Source organism: Acomys minous, assembly GCF_964271855.1.
Source record: "Acomys minous genome assembly, chromosome: 12".
In the NCBI taxonomy this organism is placed as follows: domain Eukaryota; kingdom Metazoa; phylum Chordata; class Mammalia; order Rodentia; family Muridae; genus Acomys; species Acomys minous.
In genome coordinates, this window is record NC_140493.1 from 16,204,008 (window position 1) to 16,226,650 (window position 22,643).

Genomic DNA, 22,643 nt, shown 5'->3' on the forward strand with positions numbered 1-22,643 from the left:
CAGCTATGTGGCCATTCAAGACTTCTGACCGCATGTCACACCGTAGCCAGCACTTTAGGGCTTATGGGGTCATATGTCCTGGAGAGAATAACAGGCCCTGAGGGAAGGCACAGGCTTCCTTCCCCTCACTCCCAAGAACACTTACTGCAGAACAACCATACAGAAAACAAAAACGGCAAAGAGTGACAAGTGGCCCCCAGAGGGGATACAAGACATTCTACACCCTGGAGCTCCTTATAACCCAAAGATCCTTTAAAAATACGGCTGAAGGATAGACATAAATATAGGCCCTCACTGACCAGCAGGGATAATGTAGCTTGTGGAGAGATCCCAGCTAGACACTCACTGTACAGAGCTATTGCATTATAGGTAATGTCCTGAAGGGCACGCCAGAATTAGAGATGGCAATGTCTGCCTACAGGAGGGCACCATCATGTAGTACGCAGATCATTGCACACCAAGGCACGACTATTCCCTCAGGGAGGTGCCTCAGGGTCCAAGGACCCAGTGCACAACCTGAATCCCTGCTTGTCCCATACTCCTCAGCTGGCCTCCCACATCTACAGAGTCACACAGAACCCCAATGGACAGCACCCCACTGCCACCTTCCTGCTCTGACCTGCAGGCCAGTGCCAGCCTTGTCCTGGGTGTGCCTCCTCCTCAATCACAATCCTGCTCCCGTGGAAATGACAGGTAGCAACAGCACACTACTGCCTACCTGGCCAATCCCAGTGACCAGAGCAGGGCTGCAGCAGTCATTTGCCAGAAGCTCACCCCACTCCACGTCCACAGGGCAGAATCATTTCCTTAAAATGTCACAGTGGCAAGCACAATCTCTTGCACTCACCAGGACCCCAGGGTTCTTCACTTAATTTAATTCAGTTCTCTATAACACATTCTTGGGTCCATGACACATCCTCAGTCCAGCCTCCAGAATAAAATGCTACTTTATTCTAGCACCAGAGAAAATCTACGCTGTGGCTCCCTGTCCTCCCCATCCACATCCAAGCTGTAGGGCTGCAGGGTTGGTGGGCAGCACCCACACCTTGTACTGGCCTGCTTCCTGTCCTCCCTAACCCTTAGCTGGAGGAGGAGGAGGAGGAGGAGGAGGAGGAGGAGGAGGAGGAGGAGGAGGAGGAGGAGGAGGAGGACAACGACTATGACAACAACAACAACAACAACAACAACAATGACCATGACGACGACAATACCCTCAGGAGGCCTACAACACTCAGCCTCTCAGTGTGAACCCATAATTACAACAGCACAACTCGAGCCAAACAGCAAGTATGTCTCTTAAATAAAAGTGTGTTGAAATAAAGGCAGCCTGGGCAAGAGTAGGGGCCCCATCACTGCAGCCTGTCAGGATGCCATGGGTCCTGACTATCATACACATAGCCACAGAAGCCTCAGCCACTCCCACTGTCTGCTAGCTGTGCATACCTTCTTTGACCACAGGTACATGCGATATATACTGTATATCCTCACAAGATAAAGGCTGCACCCAAGAGGCCATGGCCAGTGTTCTGGTCTGGTTTGAGCCAGTGTGGGGGGAGAGGCACAGACAGACCCTTGGCTGAAGGTAGCTCGTGAACAAAACACTGTGGTGGGCCATTTTGAGCCGATGTGGTCTTGGGTATTTCTAGGGGGCTACAGAGGTACTGCTATAGGAATTGGGGGACACCTCCCCTAAGCACATGACTGTGCATAGCCTGAGTCCTCTGCTGCCCCAGATCCAACCCCAGGCTGGCCTAGATTGGAAGGCAGTAAAGTCTGCTTAGAGCTTCCTTAAGACACTGTTGCCCAGCCAGTGATGCCAGATTCAGGATGGCGGTGACCTGAGAGGGTAGCTCAGCTGAGACCTCTGATCCTCAGGAGTTGGGCAGCAATGTGAGTCTGGCACAAGTTCTCGTGGGGGCTCCTGAGACCCAGTCAGTCCGGTGATAAATATCGTGCAAAGGGAACCCACCACACTGAGTAGCCACTGTACACCAGGAGAGCAAGACCCTTCTCTCCTCCAGAAGCAGGCAGTTAGGTAGCTTCCCGGTGCATCCTGATGACAAACAAGGGTACCATGGGAGATGGAGCTGAGCCTTTAGGGAGTTTTGATCTAAATCGCTTGGTGATGGGGCAAGTCATGCTCTCTAGGGCCTCCATGATCTCAGGATGCAGTAGGAAGGGCCAGGTGGGCTGAAGGGCCTCAGCTCAGCTCCAGCAGTCACGAATATTCCAAGAGGGGTAGACAGCCAGCACATCTCAACCGCTTATGAACCATGTACATGAGGCTAGAGGAGAGAAGCTGGACTGCTGGCCAGCCTAGGACCCCAGCCAGCACACTGAGTAACCCACAGGACAGCTGCGTTCTGTAATGACGAGGGCAGCAACTGAAGAAAGGACAGCCTTGTGTCTCATCTACTTAAAACACTGTAGACTGGTGGGAGGATGTTCTTTGTCTGCCAAGCCAGTGGGAGCTGACATACTGGCAGCTCCTTCCTCTGGCCAATGCCCTCACATGTCCATGAGCAAAGACCATTCTTCCTTGGGCTGTCACGAGAAAGTGCCAACCTTACTCAGAGTGAGTCTTAACACATCAGTTATGACAATGGGGCAGTTCTTCAGGTGAGGTCCCCTACTCAGGTCATTCTAACCAGCTGTCACCCTGAGGTCTGAGCAGGACTCTGCCACGGCAGGACTTTACTGACTCCTCTGACAATCATCAAATGGGGAGCAGGGAGCTCAGAGCCATCTGAGAAGCAGAGGGCTGTGGAACAAGCTGCCATAAGTTACCATACTGGGAACTTGGGACCACATGGTCACCTAGCCTATGGATAGCTGGGTGGCCAAGGGGAAAAAGTGACCACTGACCGTCAGAGCAGAGTCCTATCCCCACAATGCTGCTGTATTCTTTGCTGCACCCTATACCGCCCCACCCTGCTCAGCCAAGGCCTTGGCCACTAGGCCTTATGATCCAGTTTCAAGGGTTATCTGACATTTCAGTAACAGCAGGAAACACCTGGAAGGGTCAACAATCCTCACATTCCTGGGTCACCTGAGGGCACTGAGGCAGCCCAGGCCTGTTGGAACACAGAGCTGACAGGTCACTCGCTTAACAAGGCCTCTGACAAGAGGGCTCCTTAACAGCTCTACGGTTAAGCCGGCAAGGAAACTTGCACAGAGAGGTTAAACAAGGCACCCCAAATCACACAGCCACCAAGTGGCTCTTCAGATGGGAGCTCAGGCTGGGTGGTTTCTTATCCAACACAGCCCCCAACATATCACAGGCCCTGTGATGAGGGCCCGGGGAACTGGAGGTTGTACCAGGCCTTCCAGGGTCACAGTGGTGAGGACACAAGGCTCAGGGAGTCTGGGTGGGGCTAGATGTATTAGATATGATATTTATGATATTATATGATATATGATATGATACGATGTGATGATATTATGATCCAATATGATAGTTCATGGTGCCAGCCCAGTTACCCACGATGGCCAAGTGCCACCAGCTCTGTCTCACAGCCGGAGCTTCCCAGCAGAAAGGGCTCAGCGGTGAACCACAACCAGCGCTCTTCACAGCTCCTTCACAAATCAGCCGAGGGTGAACTAGACTTTAATAGCCCTTCCTCTCGGCAGAAATCCCAACTCGGGCTCTTTTGAAAAGCGGTTACTTACTTGGAAATCTCTTTCTTCTAGAATCTCTCTCCTCCATCTCACGAGGAAGGCAGCGCACACATACAAGTGGAAGTGAGAAAAGCCCTCGGGTTCAGACTAAAAGAGAAAAAAACAGGGAGAGGGCCTGTCAGTATGGGGGCATCAGCCAATGGGGAAATCCATCTGGGTGGGCTCTGCAGTCAGGGCCACAGGGAAAGCTCACTTTCACTCAGAGGCTGAAATGCAATGCGCCCATGTTGTCAATACAAACACTGTTTTAAATTACTAGCAGTCTAGTAAACAGGGTCCCAGCCTGGGCCCTCAACAATGTCAAGAACTGTAACTTTCTTCCATTCACAGATGACAGCCCATCCATCCTATACCAGGGACCAAACCTGAGCCTCGGAGAGCAGCTTCCACTTCCCAGAAAAGAAAGGGAGTCTGAAAGCTAAGGGACCAGTCCAAGTGGGTCACCAAACAAGCAGCAAACCAGGAAGTTGTCCTGTGGGCATTGACAGGGAATACAGCCTGCAGGAGGACAGGAAGTCTGGTGGCACCTGCCTAATTCCTACCCCCAAATCTCTTTCCAATACAGTCAGAATCATCCTTCTGTCTGTTCTTACCACCTCATACTGCTGTCACCCCCAGGGACCTGCTGGATCTGCCCAGACCACCCCACCAGGCCTGCACAGCTCCCTTCTAGAAAGCTCTTGTTCCTTCACCTCCTGCAACTCTTCTACCTGAACTCAGGGCCATGTCACCAACTATGGGACTATGGACCCCAAGCTTAGGACTCAGTTTGCTACCTTCATGGTTCTGCCATGTCCACACATACCTATGCAGCCACCGACACTGGCACATTACATAATAAAAGTATACAGTACATCAGAAGGTGACACGCTATAAGAAAAGATACATCAAGGGAGGAGGAAGAATAGCAAGAGGGGCATCTATGTATGCTCAGGGCCCTACTGTACTTTCTATACAGTGGTCAGCCAGTTAGAGAGGAACTCAAGCAAAGAGCCAAGAAGGGAGCCAGGCAGACGTACAGAAACACAAAGGCCCTGAGGTCACAGCGTGCCTGGGACAGCCCAGAAACACTAAGATCAGCAGAGCTATGACAAACAGCAAGGCTGGCAGTGCAGGGAAGCTTGTGGGGGACAGATCTGCAGGGCCTGTGTCACCAGGTGGTCTCACAAGCCTGGGAAGCTCTTCAGGGCGGGGGGGGGGGGGAATTCAGAGGCCCCACTGAGAACAAGGCAAGATGGAGAGACAGAGCTCAGGGCAAGCTTGGGGCACAGCCACTATAACACTGACAGGTGTCAGCCGGGTGCCACCTGTGCTGCATGCCTTTAACCCTAGCACTTGGGAGGCAGAGGCAGGCAGAGCTCAGAGTTTGAGACCAGCTTGGTCTACAGAGTTCTAGGACAGCCAGGGCTACATAGAGAAACCCTGTCTCAGAAAAAAACCAAACCAAACCAAACCAAACCAAACCTGACATGTGTTAGTGATGTACTCCACAGAAGAGCAAGAGCTTGTAAGCAGAGTGCACACTCTAGATCTGTGTTAAAGGTTGAGCCCAGAACACTGCTACATGTGATGAATTTAAGGTCCAAGGGAAAGAGGGAGGAAGGGCCTTAACTAGCATGGACTTGCCACTCTCTAAGACAAGAGGCTTTGCAACTGCAGCAGCACACGTTTGATGAGATGGCTGTGACTCTCCTAAGACTCAGAGTGGGATGGGCAAGAAGTTAGCCAGTGGTCTAGAGCAGAGACACACGGACAGCAGTCAGGGAACCACAGAAGCCCAGAGGCCCCATGCTGGAGAGTCCACCTAGGAAGAGTGGGGATGTGGCCAGGCGTCTTAGTGACATGAAGGCCACTAGGCAGAGCAGGCTGACCACCCTCAGCCCTCCAGGGCAGCGTTGTTTCTTCACCTCCCTGCACTGCCCACCCAGCGCTGTGTTAGCAAATTCAACTTTGCCTCTACTTCCTGACTGTGAGGGGAGCAGCTGCCACCAGCTCACTGTAGGGACTGATGTGTGCTGAGGCCTGACATCACAGCAGGTCACCAAAGTCTCTTCCAGCTCCAAGCTGAAGCTGTGTGATCACAGCCACAGATGCCACCTACATCCACCAAGATAATAAATGGTGCTCATTCATCTGGTAATGGGCAGACATGCTGAGTCATGGTTCCTTTGACTAAGCCAGCCTTGCAGTCCCAGAAATAACCCCTCCCCCCAATTTTTAGACAAGATCTCACTAAGTAGCCCAGGCTTGCCCTGAGGTTACAGTCCTCTGTCTCATCACCCTACTGCTGTTTGGACCTATTAGAATTCTTAATAGTGGAAACTTTCAGTTGCCTTTTCTTCCATCTTAATTGTGGTTAACTATGCAGGAGGCTTGGTTTTCTAAAAAAAAAAAAAAAAAAAAAAAAAAAAAAAAACTAAACCAAAACAAAACAAAACAAACACTTAATATTTCAATAATGGGTGTACTGGGTGATTCTGTATCAACTTGACATAAAAAAAGAGTCATCAAAGAGGAAGGAGCCTCAGTTGAGGAAATACCTCCATGAGATCCAGCTGTTAAGGCATTTTCTCAATTAGTGATACATGGGGGAGGGCCCAGCCCACTGTGGGTGGTGCCATCCCTGGGCTGGTGGTCCTGGGTTCTATAAGAAAGCAGGCTGAGCAAGTCGTGGGGAGCAAGCTAGTAAGCAGCACCCCTTCCATGGCCTCTGTATGGTCAGCTCCTGCCTCCAGGATCCTGCCCTGTCTGCTCTGTTTGGGAGTTTCTGTCCTGACTTCCTTCAATAATAAACAGCAATATGGAAGTGTAAGTCAAATAAGTAAACCCTTTTCTCCCCAACTTGCTTTTTGGTCCTGGTGTTTCACTGCAGCAATAGAAACCCTAACTAAGACAGTAGGTATTTTACTAAATTCTCCTGTTATCTTATTTCTGGTAGTTTGTTGTGGGCATTATCAAACACATATAGAGGACTTTCAGTTTTCAGTTCCTTTTCTAACTTATGGAGATGGCTGCAAACTCATTAGAGTTTGGCTCTTTTCACTCTGATACAAGCAAGCAATGCGCGCCTGTCAGTCATCCTCAGAAGCCCCACTTCAGCTGCACTCCACGTCTTAATGAATCTTTATCATCCCAAAGTCTAAGAACGTGCCACTGGCTTTTATGATATCTTTTTCGGATCATGCCTGATCTGTTAGTACATTTTTTAAAGTCTGTAAATGCCTGGTTCATTTCCGTCCCTTTAGCTTCTGCGCTACTGACTGCGGCTTAATCGCACTTCTACAGAATGGGATTTAAGGACTCCAGTTCGTTGCAAGTAATCTGGATTTGGGTTTGGAACAGAACACAGCTTCCACAAATGTTTCCTGAGGCCGCTGCCTTGGAGGGACAGAGCCTGAACACTGAGGCCACAGGCCTGGCTCTGACAAGGCCAACACGACTGAGTTGACAGCAAGTGACCTCAGTGGACCAGCCAACACTCTGTAAGTAGCTGGAGTAGACTCCCTGGTCCACTGACCTGGACGGGGTCCTTTCTTTGCTCTGCTGGTGTCCTTTCTAACGGGGGTGAGCAGACATTACATATGCACAGGAAAAGTCACAGCACAAAATGCCTGCTGTTCTTAAACACATGACCGGAGCTCCCAGAGGCAGCAGTTCATATGTCTATTGAAGGAAAATTAACTCATAGTGTTATGAGCTAATTCAATCCATTAGGAAGTAAGGATGCATTAAAAATCCCCATGACAACACAGATTTATTTTGTCCCTGTAGTTCTGCCAAATGTGTTTTCTATATTGGAAGCTATGTTATTCGGTACATACAGATCCAAAATCTCTTCCATATCATCATCAGCAAGTACCACCCTTTATCTTAAGCAATCCAGCACACACGGCTCTGTCTTAGAGAAGCAGCAGCATAGCAAGGCACAGCTGTGATCATCTATCCGTTTGGCTGCACGCACAATCTATGTTATAGTTAGCTACACTTTACTATGTGTGACCCTGGGAAAGCATCATCACAGTTAGGGTAGTGCACATGTCGATCATCTCATATGTGTCCTTACGGCCATTTATAAACCCTCTCACAGCGCCCAGGCAACCACTGAGCTGTGCCTCAATACACATCAGATTTCAGCTCACATTTGCACAGAGGTGCCACTGTACTGTATGTACTGTTTTTCTAATGTCCTTCACACTCAGAGCTACTATTTTGAAATTTGCCCATCATGTTCCATGCACTTGGAGTTCGTTCTCTGCAAATTACACAGAACGTTCTCTTGAATGGCACACCACAGTCTGTCTATCTATTCCCAGCAAATGCCGAGGTGTGCACCCCTGAACAGGCATACACAGGTTGTCTGTCTGTTTCCTGCAGGTTGTCTGTCTGTTTGCCGCAAATGCTGAGGCGTGTTTCCCTGGATGGGCAGGCCAGTCTGTCCCTTCATTAATTTAGAGACACTGAGCTGCTTCTAGCTCAGGACTATGATGTAGAGCTGTGTGCATATTTGTACACTAGTCTTCCTATGGACACTTGTTGCCCAACTGCTTTCCAAAGCGGCTCTAGCATTTTATGTTCCCAGGAGCTGGGAACAAGAGTTCATGCTCCATCCCATCACAGCCAGCATTCTACAGTCAGACAACGCTGTTCTAGTTGAGCCTCTAAAGCCTGCAGCAGTGTCTCACTGTGACTTCCAGGCACCTATCCACACTTCACAAATGGCCATGTCACTTAGCATCTTTTGGTATTTGGAGCTTCGTCTCACTGTTTCCTATTCACGAGTTTTATAAACTGTTTTCTTATATTTAACATGGTAAGTCTCTTTAAGCCACTGTTGGGTAAAATGTGCTTCTCAGACTAGGCCCTATCATTTGACACTCTAAACAGTGACTTTGGGAAAATGTGCCTTAAATTCTGCTGGAGGTTCCTTTTATTAATTTATGACATCTAAGAACTCTTCCCCTGATTCAAGGGCACACAACACAAGGTTTGGTTCAATTAACATTCTACATTATCTGTTTAGGTCTCTGGTCTTTTTCACAAGTGTGAAGAAGATGAAGGGGCACTTGTGCACACAAACACTGCTCCAGCCATTTACTAAGAAACTGATACCCACACCCCTGAGTTAAAGCTGAGGTCACTCTGGCTTTCATTTTACCCTGCTCCAGAGCTCTACTGGCCCACATCTCCTCCATTCTGGGATCAATCGCTTTGTCCATTTGCCAATTAGTACAAAAGAACTTGTGGATCTCCTCCTCCTCGTCCTCCTCGTCCTCCTCGTCCTCCTCGTCCTCCTCGTCCTCCTCGTCCTCCTCGTCCTTCTTCTTCTTCTTCTTCTTCTTCTTCTCTCTCTCTCTCTCTCTCTCTCTCTCTCTCTCTCTCTCTCTCTCTCTCTCTCTCTGTGTTTCCCTATGTGTCTGCATGTGATTCTGTGTCTGTGTGCATGTCTGTGCCTTATCTGTGTATCTGTGTGCATGTCTATGCCTTATCTACATGTCTGTGTGCATGTCTGTGCCTTTTCTGTGTGTCTGTGTGCATGTCTGTGTCTTATCTGTGTGTCTGTGTCATGTCTATGCCTTATCTGTGTGTCTGTGTGCATGTCTGTGTCTTATCTGTGTGTCTGTGTCATGTCTATGCCTTATCTGTGTGTCTGTGTGCATGTCTGTGTCTTATCTGTGTGTCTGTGTGCATGTTTATGCCTTATCTGTATGTCTGTGTGCATGTCTATGCCTTATCTGTGTGTCTGTGTGCATGTCTATGCCTTATCTGTATGTCTGTGTGCATGTCTGTGTCTTATCTGTAGTCTGTGTGCATGTCTATGCCTTATCTGTGTGTCTGTGTGCATGTCTATGCCTTATCTGTATGTCTGTGTGCATGTCTGTGTCTAATCTGTAGTCTGTGTGCATGTCTATGCCTTATCTGTGTGTCTGTGTGCATGTCTATGCCTTATCTGTATGTCTGTGTGCATGTCTATGCCTTATCTGTGTGTCTGTGTGCATGTCTATGCCTTATCTGTATGTCTGTGTGCATGTCTGTGTCTTATCTGTGTGTCTGTGTGCATGTCTATACCTTATCTGTATGTCTGTGTGCATGTCTGTGTCTTATCTGTGTGTCTGTGTGCATGTCTATGCCTTATGTGTGTGTCTGTGTGCATGTCTGTGCCTTATCTGTGTGTCTGTGTGCATGTCTATGCCTTATCTGTGTGTCCGTGTGCATGTCTATGCCTTATCTGTGTGTCTGTGTCTTATCTGTAGTCTGTGTGCATGTGTGTGTCTTATCTGTGTGTCTGTGTCTTATCTGTAGTCTGTGTGCATGTCTGTGCCTTATCTGTGTGTCTGTGTGCATGTCTGTGTCTTATCTGTGTGTCTGTGTGCATGTCTATGCCTTATCTGTATGTCTGTGTGCATGTCTATGCCTTATCTGTGTGTCTGTGTGCATGTCTATGCCTTATCTGTATGTCTGTGTGCATGTCTGTGTCTTATCTGTGTGTCTGTGTGCATGTCTATGCCTTATGTGTGTGTCTGTGTGCATGTCTATGCCTTATCTGTATGTCTGTGTGCATGTCTATGCCTTATCTATGTGTCTGTGTGCATGTCTATGCCTTATCTGTATGTCTGTGTGCATGTCTGTGTCTTATCTGTGTGTCTGTGTGCATGTCTATGCCTTATCTGTGTGTCTGTGTGCATGTCTGTGTCTTATCTGTGTGTCTGTGTGCATGTCTATGCCTTATCTGTGTGTCTGTGCGCATGTCTGGTTCTTATCTGTATGTCTGTGTCCATGTCTATGCCTTATCTGTGTGTCTGTGTGCATGTCTATGCCTTATCTGTGTGTCTGTGTGCATGTCTGTGTCTTATCTGTGTGCATGTTTGTGTCTTATCTGTGTGTCTGTGTCTTATCTGTGTGTCTGTGTGCATGTCTGTGTCTTATCTGTAGTCTGTGTGCATGTCTATGCCTTATGTGTGTGTCTGTGTGCATGTCTGTGCCTTATCTGTATGTGTGTGTGCATGTCTGTGTCTTATCTGTATGTCTGTGTGCATGTCTGTGTCTTATCTGTGTGTCTGTGTGCATGTCTGTGTCTTATTTGTATGTCTGTGTGCATGTCTGTGTCTTATCTGTGTGTCTGTGTGCATGTCTGTGTCTTATCTGTGTGTCTGTGTGCATGTCTGTGTCTTATTTGTATGTCTGTGTGCATGTCTGTGTCTTATCTGTATGTCTGTGTGCAAGTCTGTGTCTTATCTGTGTGTCTGTGTGCATGTCTGTGTCTTATTTGTATGTCTGTGTGCATGTCTGTGTCTTATCTGTGTGTCTGTGTGCATGTCTGTGCCTTATCTGTATGTCTGTGTGCATGTCTGTGCCTTATCTGTAGTCTGTGTGCATGTCTGTGTCTTATCTGTGTGTCTGTGTGCATGTCTATGCCTTATCTGTGTGTCTGTGTCTTATCTGTATGTCTGTGTGCATGTCTGTGTCTTATCTGTGTGTCTGTGTGCATGTCTGTGCCTTATCTGTATGTCTGTGTGCATGTCTGTGTCTTATCTGTGTGTCTGTGTGCATGTCTGTGTCTTATTTGTATGTCTGTGTGCATGTCTATGCCTTATCTGTGTGTCTGTGTGCATGTCTATGCCTTATCTGTGTGTCTGTGTCTTATCTGTAGTCTGTGTGCATGTCTGTGTCTTATCTGTGTGTCTTATCTGTGTGTCTGTGTGCATGTCTATGCCTTATCTGTACGTCTGTGTGCATGTCTGTGTCTTATCTGTGTGTCTGTGTGCATGTCTGTGTCTTATCTGTGTGTCTTATCTGTGTGTCTGTGTGCATGTCTATGCCTTATCTGTGTGTCTGTGTCTTATCTGTATGTCTGTGTACATGTCTGTGTCTTATCTGTGTGTCTGTGTGCATGTCTGTGCCTTATCTGTATGTCTGTGTGCATGTCTGTGTCTTACCTGTAGTCTGTGCACATGTCTATGCCTTATGTGTGTGTCTGTGTGCATGTCTGTGTCTTATCTGTGTGTCTGTGTCTTATCTGTATGTCTGTGTGCATGTCTGTGCCTTATCTGTATGTCTGTGTGCATGTCTGTGTCTTATCTGTAGTCTGTGTGCATGTCTATGCCTTATCTGTGTGTCTGTGTGCATGTCTGTGTCTTATCTGTAGTCTGTGTGCATGTCTATGCCTTATGTGTGTGTCTGTGTGCATGTCTGTGTCTTATCTGTGTGTCTGTGTCTTATCTGTATGTCCGTGTGCATGTCTGTACCTTATCTGTATGTCTGTGTGCATGTCTGTACCTTATCTGTATGTCTGTGTGCATGTCTGTGTCTTATCTGTATGTCTGTGTGCATGTCTGTGCCTTATCTGTATGTCTGTGTGCATGTCTGTGTCTTATCTGTAGTCTGTGTGCATGTCTATGCCTTATGTGTGTGTCTGTGTGCATGTCTGTGTCTTATCTGTGTGTCTGTGTCTTATCTGTATGTCCGTGTGCATGTCTGTGCCTTATCTGTATGTCTGTGTGCATGTCTGTGTCTTATCTGTAGTCTGTGTGCATGTCTGTGTCTTATTTGTATGTCTGTGTGCATGTCTATGCCTTATCTGTGTGTCTGTGTCTTATCTGTATGTCCGTGTGCATGTCTGTGCCTTATCTGTATGTCTGTGTGCATGTCTGTGTCTTATCTGTAGTCTGTGTGCATGTCTGTGTCTTATTTGTATGTCTGTGTGCATGTCTATGCCTTATCTGTGTGTCTGTGTCTTATCTGTAGTCTGTGTGCATATCTGTGTCTTATCTGTGTGTCTTATCTGTGTGTCTGTGTGCATGTCTATGCCTTATCTGTATGTCTGTGTGCATGTCTGTGTCTTATCTGTGTGTCTGTGTGCATGTCTGTGTCTTATCTGTGTGTCTGTGTGCATGTCTATGCCTTATCTGTGTGTCTGTGTGCATGTCTGTGTCTTATCTGTGTGTCTGTGTCCATGTCTATGCCTTATCTGTGTGTCTGTGTGCATGTCTGTGTCTTATCTCTGTGCCTGTGGGATGGCTATGGCTGTGTGATTCTGCATGTGCACACATGCCCATCTTAGAAGCCAGAGTCTTCTGGCTCATCACTCATCATCTTTCTCTTCAATAGCATTTTATCGTTTTCAGGATTCAGGTCAGTCACAATGTTTGCCAGATTGTCCCTAACAATGTCATATGTTCTGGTGATATTGAAAACATCGTCCTGAAATCTTCCAATTCTGCTTCCTTATACTAGTTGTTGGCTAATTTCTGGAACATGTATTTTTTTCATCCTTAATTTCCCTTTGTTTCTATAGTGATAGATCTTTCCAAATACAGCCAAGGACTCTCATCAGCAGGTTGATGCTCACTGACCATCACTGACATTCTCTGTTAGTCTGCACTCTCAAAACCTCAACCTGCTGGTGGCTCCATGTTCTCACTTTTTTTTTCCTTGTTAGTGAACTGACTTGTTTTTATTCATTATTACAATGTCTACATCTAACTGACCTAGAAACTACAAAGTTACCCTAACAGCAACCCTATTTTAGCAGAAAAGTTTTTAGCTCCATGGTCTAAAATGAGGCCTGCAAGATGACATAGGTAGTGGGAAAGGTAACTGCTACCATACCCAATAACCTGAACTCGATCACATGGCGAATCATACATAGGCTACACACGGTGAATCACACATAGGCTACACACAGTGAATCACGCATAGGCTACACACAGTGAATCACACATAGGCTACACACAGTGAATCACACATAGGCTACACACAGTGAATCACACAAAGGCTACACACGGTGATCACACATAGGCTACACATAGTGAATCACACATAGGCTACACACAGTGAATCACACATAGGCTACACACAGTGAATCACACATAGGCTACACATGGTGATCACACATAGACTACACCCGGTGAATCACACATAGGCTACACACAGTGAATCACACATAGGCTACACACAGTGAAGGAGACAACAGACTCCCACAAGTTGTCCTCTGACCTTATGTGCACTGTGGCAAGCGCGTGCACACACACACACACACACCACACACACACACACACACACACACACACACACACTGTACAACTAAAGAAAATGCATTCACCGTGGTCATACTCATGACACACATTGCTCTGATGTTCCCCAGCTTCACACTCAAGTGTTCCAGTGCCATCCTGGCTATTTTCCTTAGAAACTGGGGTGCCCTTTGTGTTGATTTGCTCATCAACACTTGCTTGGATTTTCTCAGAGATTTGCCCTGTCTTTCTCGTTACACTTTTCTTGGGTCACACTCTCCCACTCATCACTTTTTATGAAATTCAAGATCCCAGCTTTCCTTTGATGAGGGTCTTTGGATTAGCGTCCTCACAGTTTGTGTCTTTACTCCACTATCACTGACAGTTCTACGTTGTCCAATGTTACACATTCATTCGGAGGGAATTCTGATGGTATTCTGCCCAAGGTAATCTCTTTAGTCTTTTGCAGCTCCCTTAGGATAGCTATTTTGTCAGAGATGCCTTATCTTTTGGCTTCTAGGGGGCAGTTCTGATGAGAGGAAACCATCCGACCCGGTAGCTTCACCTCAAGGATCCACCTGTCCCTCTGATGCTCCCCGCGTTTTCTCAGAACCCTGCTGAGGTTGATTGGGGTCTTATCTTTCTACCCCCATTTCTTTTGTATTTTACATCAAGGTATTTTCTTCAAATCTTTATCTAACTAATCTCTCCTTCTGCATCACAATTTCCTTTTAAAATGTTTTTGCTACATGTATTTGCCTCTGTATGTGGACTTACACACTCATGTGCCATATGCACACGCCTGTGGGAGCCCTTCCTCGCCTTCCACCTGTGAGTTCTGCTGATGGATCATTAGGCTTGGTGGCAAGCAGCCTTACCTGCTGAGGGCTCCCACAGGTCCCCGTGTTATGATTTCTGTTTAATTCGTTTGTTACATTTGGCTGAGTCTTTTCAGCCTTGCACACTGTGACAGTTTCCTTTCCTTCTCCTTCCATTTAGTATCTTTCTTGTTCCCTCTCCTACAGTCCAAGCATATTCCAGGCTGCATCTCAGGCGCCTCCCGCGGACCCTGCTCTGAAGCTCTTTTCTGCTGATTCCCGTGTCTGTGATTCAATTCACTCGAACAGAAGCCTGGTGGGATCCCCTGAAGCTTGCTTTCAAAAATGCCATGCATCTGCTGGTGCCTTCTGGGACACCAAGCCAGGCTACTTAAACTAGATTTTCAATGGGCAACTTTTCCAGGCAACTGACGTGTGATCTGTAGCCCCAAGCCCATCTTATTGTAGGGCAATGGTTAGAAAACGTGTGTGTGAGTGGATCCTTCCTTTTTTACTGACTTCATGGTCAAAGCCAAGAAAGGAAAGCCTAACACCTGCTATCTCTGAACAGTGTCCAGGTTGTAACAGTTGGCTCATTAAAAGTAGGCAGCAGATCCCAGAGTCACAGGGCAGATGTCTGGGTAACGAAGCTTTGAGGCCATTCTTTCAAGTCTCTCAACTTAAGAGTTCCCCCAGATCTCTGGCCTCAGAAGTGGTGTTCATGTTTGTAAAAACCACACCTGTGGTGCATTCTGGGACAGGAGGGCCTTATGGATTTTGCTCCTGCCACCTTATTTCCATCATACAGACTTACTTCTCAGAAAACCTGCTAGCATTGTAGCGTGTCTGCTGTGCTAGTTGTCCCAGTGCCAACAACACACAGGGTCTCTTTCTACATAGAAACTAACAGCAGCTGGGTAAGCGTAGTGAGATAGCATAGGTCCTTTCCCCTGTGACCTTACCACTCTGCCACAGTGTGACTGGGATGGCTCTTCTAACTAAGGGTGACCCCTATCATGTCCTTTCACTGACCACAGAGGGCCAGAATGCCACGGTTGCTGCTAGCTTTGTCTGATATCCCTCGGACCGCCTTCTCCTGCGTTCTCCAGTGCACCAGACCTGCAGCCTGCCTGGCTGTGTAGGGCCGCTGGCTGAGCGGGGAGCATCCTACATAACCCTGTTCTGCCCAAGAATCCCACTCCCTCTTTCCAGTCAACTGAGCCCCACCCCTCTTCCTGGGGCCCTGACCAAGTCTGCTGCTGTTCCCCACACTGTCATCTTGGTGGTCGTACGCCACCGTGTCCTCTGGCTCTCTGTTCCACCCACTCTGGGGTCTCTGGTGTTCCATTATTCTTTGCAACCCCTGTCCCTAACCCCAACAGTAGGACTAGAGTCCATGAGATCCCACTCCTCAGTCTCCTGGCTTCCTGTGAGCCATGTGTGGCTGGAAGGCAGTATTAGTGGACAAGACATGGAGCAGTCTCCAAAGAAGCAGGCTGCGTTTCTCTTTCAAATAAATGCTGGAGGTGGCCTGGTCCTTACGGACCAGGAGGAGAGTTCCCTGAGGGAGGGAGGGAGGGAGGGAGGGAGGGAGGGAGTGAGGGAGGGAGGGAGGAAGGGAGGGAGGAAGAAAGGAAGGAAGGAAGGAAGGAAGGAAGGAAGGAAGGAAGGAAGGGCAAATCTTGGCATTGCAGACACTGAGAAGAGCAGGGGCTTGGAGTGCTAGGGATGTTCCAGACTGATGGACTCTCTACGGAGTCTTGGTCACAGTCTTAATTCACTCACTGGCCCTTTATTAAGCAGAAAAGGCTCAGGTGGCCTGCTGGACACCCTCCAGGCCAACCCCACGAGGCGCTCAAGAGCTGGGCTGTGAATCCTGCAGCCTGCACTGTCTCCAGCCAAGAGTGGAACAAGGCATGGGCCGCACTTTGCACAGAAACAGGCGTTGTGGACAAATGGAGTTTTACGGCTTGATCTAAGTGGATTATTTGTCTTCAGTGACTTAGTAAATTATATTAGAGTAACAATTTGATAAATAAAGAAATCCCCATCATAAATGGAAAATGGGCCTCTGCTTTAATGAAGCTTAACTCAGATGATTCATACCAGCATCCCACGAAGGGTGCATGCACAGCGGGGGAGGCAGCAGCTAAAGACACACTGCAGGCCAGGCCTGCTCAGTCTGCTTCACCCACAAACTTGCTGCCATTCAGAACAAAGTTCAAGCCAACAGCACACTTCTAAGCCTTATAGGAAGGCCCACTCCAGCAGAAACAGCTGTGGCGCCAGGATCCCCTTGTCAGTCACAGTTCACACCACAGAGAAGTACAGTGCAGGCTGTTTCAGTGTGGTCATGCTGGACAGCAGGACCTCAGCCTTCTGGGAGGGTCTGAACCCTGGTCCAATCCGTCCTGCCCTGGCTCCCTGTCCTCTCTGACCTCCCTGCCCATAGCCATGGCTGCCAGGCTTGTCTCGGTTTCCCATGGAAAGAGAAGGTGGAGGGAGGGGGGGGGGCAGAAAGAGGACAAGAGTTGTCCTGGGGGAAGAGGTCCTGGACAGCTGTGGTCCTGTTTTGTCTAGGAATTTCATGGGTGAAGTAGGAACATGGAACGCTGCCTCCCTCAGCCTAGGTACCAACAAAACTGTAGGGTTGCTAGGGGTGCCCTGCTTTTCCCAGCAGAAATCCAGAAATCAGGAAACATTGTCACGTGTATGGAAATTTCTGGATTGGGGGGTTTGGAGTGCTTGCTGAGCTGTCTTATCAGCTGGAGACTATTATGTAATTCCTGCACTTCATTAGATAAAGGGGCCCAGCTACACACACAGGCCTCTGTGTTCCAGGGATCCCCCTTCAACGGTCCCTAACGCTGGACCAGCCCTGCTTCTGCTCCTCTGTAACTATAGCCTGAGAGGCCTGAAGAGCACAGTCAAACTCTGGATCTTGACGGCTTGCAACCACGGTATGTCCAGAGTGGAACACCTTGCCACAGCCCTTGCTGTCCTTGCACAAGCATCTGGACCCTCAATGCAGAAGGCTCCCACAGTCTGGGCACAGATCAGAGGTGTGGCAAGAGAGGAGAGCAAAAGTCACCCCGACATCGGTGCTGGGGGCCACTGTCTGCCAGTCCTAGCAGAGCACCTACAGTCTGTCCCAGTGCTCCTGCCTGTAGAGGTGGCACAGCACCATTGTCCTTGCACTTCCAGTCTACAGAGGTAACATGTCGCAGAACCACTGCAGGAGAACTCTCAAGGTCCCAGCTCCTTCCCCAAAATGGAACTCACCCTGGCTCCTCCAGCCACAGGCCTTCAAGCCTTTCTGTAAACCCCCAATCTTCCTACTTGTCTGTGGAAGCAAACACAGGCAGTACCTAGACTAGGCCATTCTTCCTCCTAGCCACCTGCTAAGGTCCCAAGTGGCCAGCTCCTCATTCTAACAGTCTCCATCCTTTCCTGATCCATGCTAAGAATCAGGAGTCTCGGCTGGATGAGGGCTGGACTTCCCCCTCTGCAGTGACCCTGTGAGAGGCTACAATGGGCAGACTAGAACATCTGCTCTACAACATTCTCCCAGACTGGGAAGATTTGAGGAAGGAGCCCATCTTCAGCCCACCTCCGATTATGACTTTCCTACTGATGTGGACCCTAAAAGACAAGAGCAGCCACTACTACTCCCCACACTCACAGGCCTCCCAGAGCCACCTGGCCTACACCCACAAAGCACAGCCAGCTACCAGGGACAAAAACCCCATGTGCAGAGGTCCCCAGATGACAGTGACATCAGTGAGTCATGGCTGCCTTTGAATGCACCTTGCTGCCCCACTGTCCCTTTGAAGGCAGATCTGCCGCCCTCCTAACTGGCTTGCCTGGAAGCGGCAGCACTCCCCAAGAAAGGACCACTAGGAAAGCCTCAGCCAGCACAACTACACCACACTCTGGAGTCTCCCAAGCTCTGTGTGAGCTGAGTCCCCACAATCAAGCTCATCAGCACCTCTGTCACCCTGCAATTACCTGTGGATATGTCAAGAATGCTTCAGACCCGCCTTCCCAGCAAACTTCAAGTCTCTATACAGAACTGCTAAGGTAGTCAGCAGGCTGCGTTCTCCATGTCAGAGCTCACTGGTCCTGGATAACTAAGATGCTGTACCCTCTAAGAGCTCCCCACGCCCACCTCAGGCCTTGGCAACCACTATGCTATTCCTAGCATGTGTAGGCCCAACAGGTTTAGATTCCACACGCCAGTGAGAGCATGCGGTGGTTGTCTTTCTGTTCCTGGTTTAGTGCAATGCCCTCCATGGGACCATGAAAGGCAAGGCCTCCTCCCTGGGTAAGACTCACATGTTTAATGCATATATGTGTTATATACTGATATACAGAAGAGTAACATGCAATTCTTAATATCATGACATGCTGAGAAAGGGCATGAAGGATGTTTCCTGCCTGGACTCATGGGAATGCTGCTACAATGACCCTGAGTACAGATGTCCCTCAGGACTAACTTTCCTTCCTTCAGACTGGTCCCCGGAGCAGGATCAACAATCATATGGAAGTTCTGCTCTAATGTTCAGGAGCCTGCAGATTGGTTTCCATAATGACTATGCCAACTTAAAATCCCACCAACCGTGTGGAAAAGGAAATGTTATTCCACAAGGCTTCTAGGGCAAGGGCATGTGGAGATGGGTACAAGGTCAGAGGTCAGGCTGAGAGTGGCTTGTGGGTGCGACATACTCAGGAGCCACTTGGCTGTGTGACTGAGGAATGGATTGAGCCCAGGCACTCTAGCCATTGAGAACTAAAGTACAGGAGCAGCACAGCCAAACCCATCACTATGGACCAACAGTAGCATCACAAAGCTGCATTAAGCATGCTGTGAATGAAGTTTAAGCGTGATGCTATTAACAGACTGTGTATCCAGTGTAGTACTAAATTGTTTATGGACATATACATTTGATTAATAGACTAACAGTTTACAAAGGGGGTGATAAAAACCAATTTCAAGGTGCTTAGCTGGAGAGAGGGAAAGCGAAAGACTTTGCAGTATATGTAAAATTTAATTTCTAAATAAATAAATAAAAGAACTGAAGCAGGAGATTTTAAAAATATAGTTTAGATTTGATATCCTGGGCATTACCTACATGGGTATTTGTTGAATTATCACCTAGACTTTTCTGTGTGTTATACATTTTTCATAATTAAGAAAAACACCAGGGACAAATTCTACACAGTCTTCCCTAGTTGTTGACCATCTTATATATTTGGAGGGTCCCCCATCTGAGTATCTCAGGCCTGGGGACCATAGGGCATGAGTAGCCTGGTCAGCCTCCTGCCTGCCCAACACCCTCTACAGCCTCATCACCTTGCAGTGTGGCCAACATAACCTTGGGCAGCCCTTCCTAGTGCCTTCTTTCTGGCAGACAAGCACTGTAGGGATGTCCCCAGCTGCTGCTCCTCTGCTGGCCCAGTTCTTCCTCTGGCCCTACACCATAGGACTTCCACCCACTTTTCCTAAATACTCCCTGGTCTCAGCACCCAGTGTCATGGACTATAGAGACACCTAAAAGGATGAAAAAGCTCATGAAGGAGTTACTCCTGTCCATCAGCTACCTCTGACCATAAGCTACTCCCATCTGTCAGCTACTCTTGTCCATCAGCAACTCCCCTCCATCAGTAACTAGAAGGAGGGAGAAAGTAGACCCTGAAACTGGTGACACTAGATTTCCCAAAACTGTACACTAGCTTTCTAGTAGTTCCCATTTGTCCTTCGAAATAAAATGAAGTTCAAAGATGACTACAGATTAACTAAATGTAAATTACATGACATGCACTTTTTAAAAAAAATTGTAGTAAATAAGGCCAAAAAAACAAAACCCCACCTATAATCTCCTTCAGTTTTTTTATAGTAAAGTGGTAAAGGGAACAATTTTTCACCTTTAATTGCATCATTAAATTTTACTTATAATTTTTGGCACTGGAAAAACCGAATGGCCTTCTGGCACCAGGAGATCCCTGGTGTACATGCATTTACACAGATGTATTTCTGAGGCCGGTCAAGTGAAGGAAACTATTTCCCAGGCTTCCCTCAGATTCAAATACACCAACTTCAGCTGTACAGGCAAATGCTGGGCCATGATTTGCTTTGAAATATTCATCAGCAGGCCACTGCATGACACAATTACCTGCCGGTAATGCAGAGCACGGCCCTTTTAAAATTCACACCGACATCCCTGTGTTTGGTGCATAGGCCAGTAATGAGAACTGTAAATCACACTTCATTATGCGGCCAAATCCTAGAGCACAAATGAGCCAGCTTCAAAGTGACCGATCTATCAACTCCACGCCAACCTGCATTAGCTTTGGCCAGATACTTATTGGCAGGTGTCTGTCCATGTCTGAGAGTATTCCAGCTGCTTAAATGACAAAGGTCACAGGCTATCACATCTGTGTATCACGAGGCAGATTCTCATCTCTGCAATCTTGGGAAGGAGGCCCATGGCAGGAGGGAGAGGACCCGCATGGCCTCTGCCAGCTCTTGGGACTCTGATTGGTGCTCTCGCTACATCAGGACTCCCAGAATGAAGAATGAAGCCAGTCTTTGAAAGCCAGGACATCAAAACACAGGAAGTAATACTATCTGGACTTAGAAGTTCTTAATTGACAATTACCTTTCTGTTGATGTATTAATGAGGGTTCTCCAAAGAAAGAAGCGGGGGGGGGGGGGGCAACCTGTGTGTCCACATCCGTGCACACATGTTCATGCTAAGAGTTGATCTGAAGGAAGTGATGTATGCAGCCAGAGACCCAGACCAAACGCCATATGCCAACAGACTTCTTTCTTGCTTACAAGGTCAGTCTTGGATTTACTTTGGTCTGAACTGATTAGATAAGCCCCTCTCCCCATGTGATATAATGCCATCTGCTTTATACAAAGACCCCTAGTTTAAGTGTTAATCTCATTCCAAAAATACTCAGAGAAACTTCTAGAACACTGCTTGTCTAAATATCCGAGTATGATGGATGAGTAAGCAGAAGTACAAATTCATCACGGCGGCCAGTGGCCATGCAGGTTGAGGTCTGCCTGTGAACTTGAAGGTGTTTCCCAGTGCTGTGTCTCTAGATCCCCTTACTATCCCATTGCTAACAGGAAATCAACATCCCCCCAAGGAGCTCCACTTCCTATGTAACTAGTGTCTCAGAAGCAGCTCACCAGTTCTAGCAGATCGTCTAGAAGAATCTAGAGACCATGAGAAGCAGGAAACACACATAAGCCCCTCTGAAGCCCTGCTCTAGGATCTGCTTCTGGCCCTATGGGGGCCAGCACACAAATGCACTACAGCAAAAGCTAGCCAAGAACCACACACAAGGGGTAACCTTGATTTACATATCTGGGCAAGGGTCTCAACAGGGATCCATGGTCCCCCCAGCACAGACACTCAGGGCAGACCACATAGGACTGTGTGGGATCACAGGGCTGTCTGTTACCACATCACATGGAGCACGCTGCCTGCAGATGCTGCCTCCTTGATGGAGGAAATCAAAGGCGCCCTTTTAATGCTGCTGGGTCAAAGCTCCATAAATTATACAATACTGAGAGACTGTAGGGGGCAGCGCCCAAGGAAAGAAAATCAACCTGCCATGCTCCCTCCCATGTCCCAGATCTCACCATCCCCAGTCTGTCTCAGCTCAGCGTTTTTAGAAGATACCGTGCCACTGCCTGGTCTATCGACACTACTACACAGGAACTTGTGACACTGTGTGAAACCCAAAAAAAAAAAAAAAAAAACTCCACTGCTTTTTAAATTTTGTGTCAAGGACATTCCTGGCTAACTCAAAGGAAAAGATCCTGCTGTGGGCCCTGATTAATTTTACTTTGAAGAAAGAAATGACATCACGCCAGTTAGTAACTCAAAGCCTCTGTGCAAAGCCAACTTAACCCAAAGGGCAGGCAGGCAGAAAATGAGCATGGGAGCTGCAGCTCTGTGGCCGGGCCCTGCCAGACACCATCACTCCAGCCCTCTGCCCAGGGCTCCTTGTCTATCTTCTCCAAGGAGTGGCCCCTGGTTTCAGGGCTGGGAAGCCACTTCTTCTGCACCCCACGTATCCTTTAGGGTCTTCGTGTGCTGAGATCCTTTGGGCTGCCTTC

At 48.0% G+C, this 22,643-nt stretch overlaps 1 protein-coding gene across 1 annotated transcript in view; it reads right to left on the reverse strand.

Annotated features, from left to right (window-relative positions):
* Positions 1 to 22,643, reverse strand: part of TBC1D22A (TBC1 domain family member 22A) — a 281,680-nt gene that overhangs the window by 47,549 nt on the left and 211,488 nt on the right. The window contains exon 12 of the mRNA XM_084748944.1: positions 3,670 to 3,765. Coding sequence (XP_084605070.1) covers positions 3,670 to 3,765 — 96 coding nt within the window. The remainder of the gene's footprint in view (positions 1 to 3,669; positions 3,766 to 22,643) is intronic.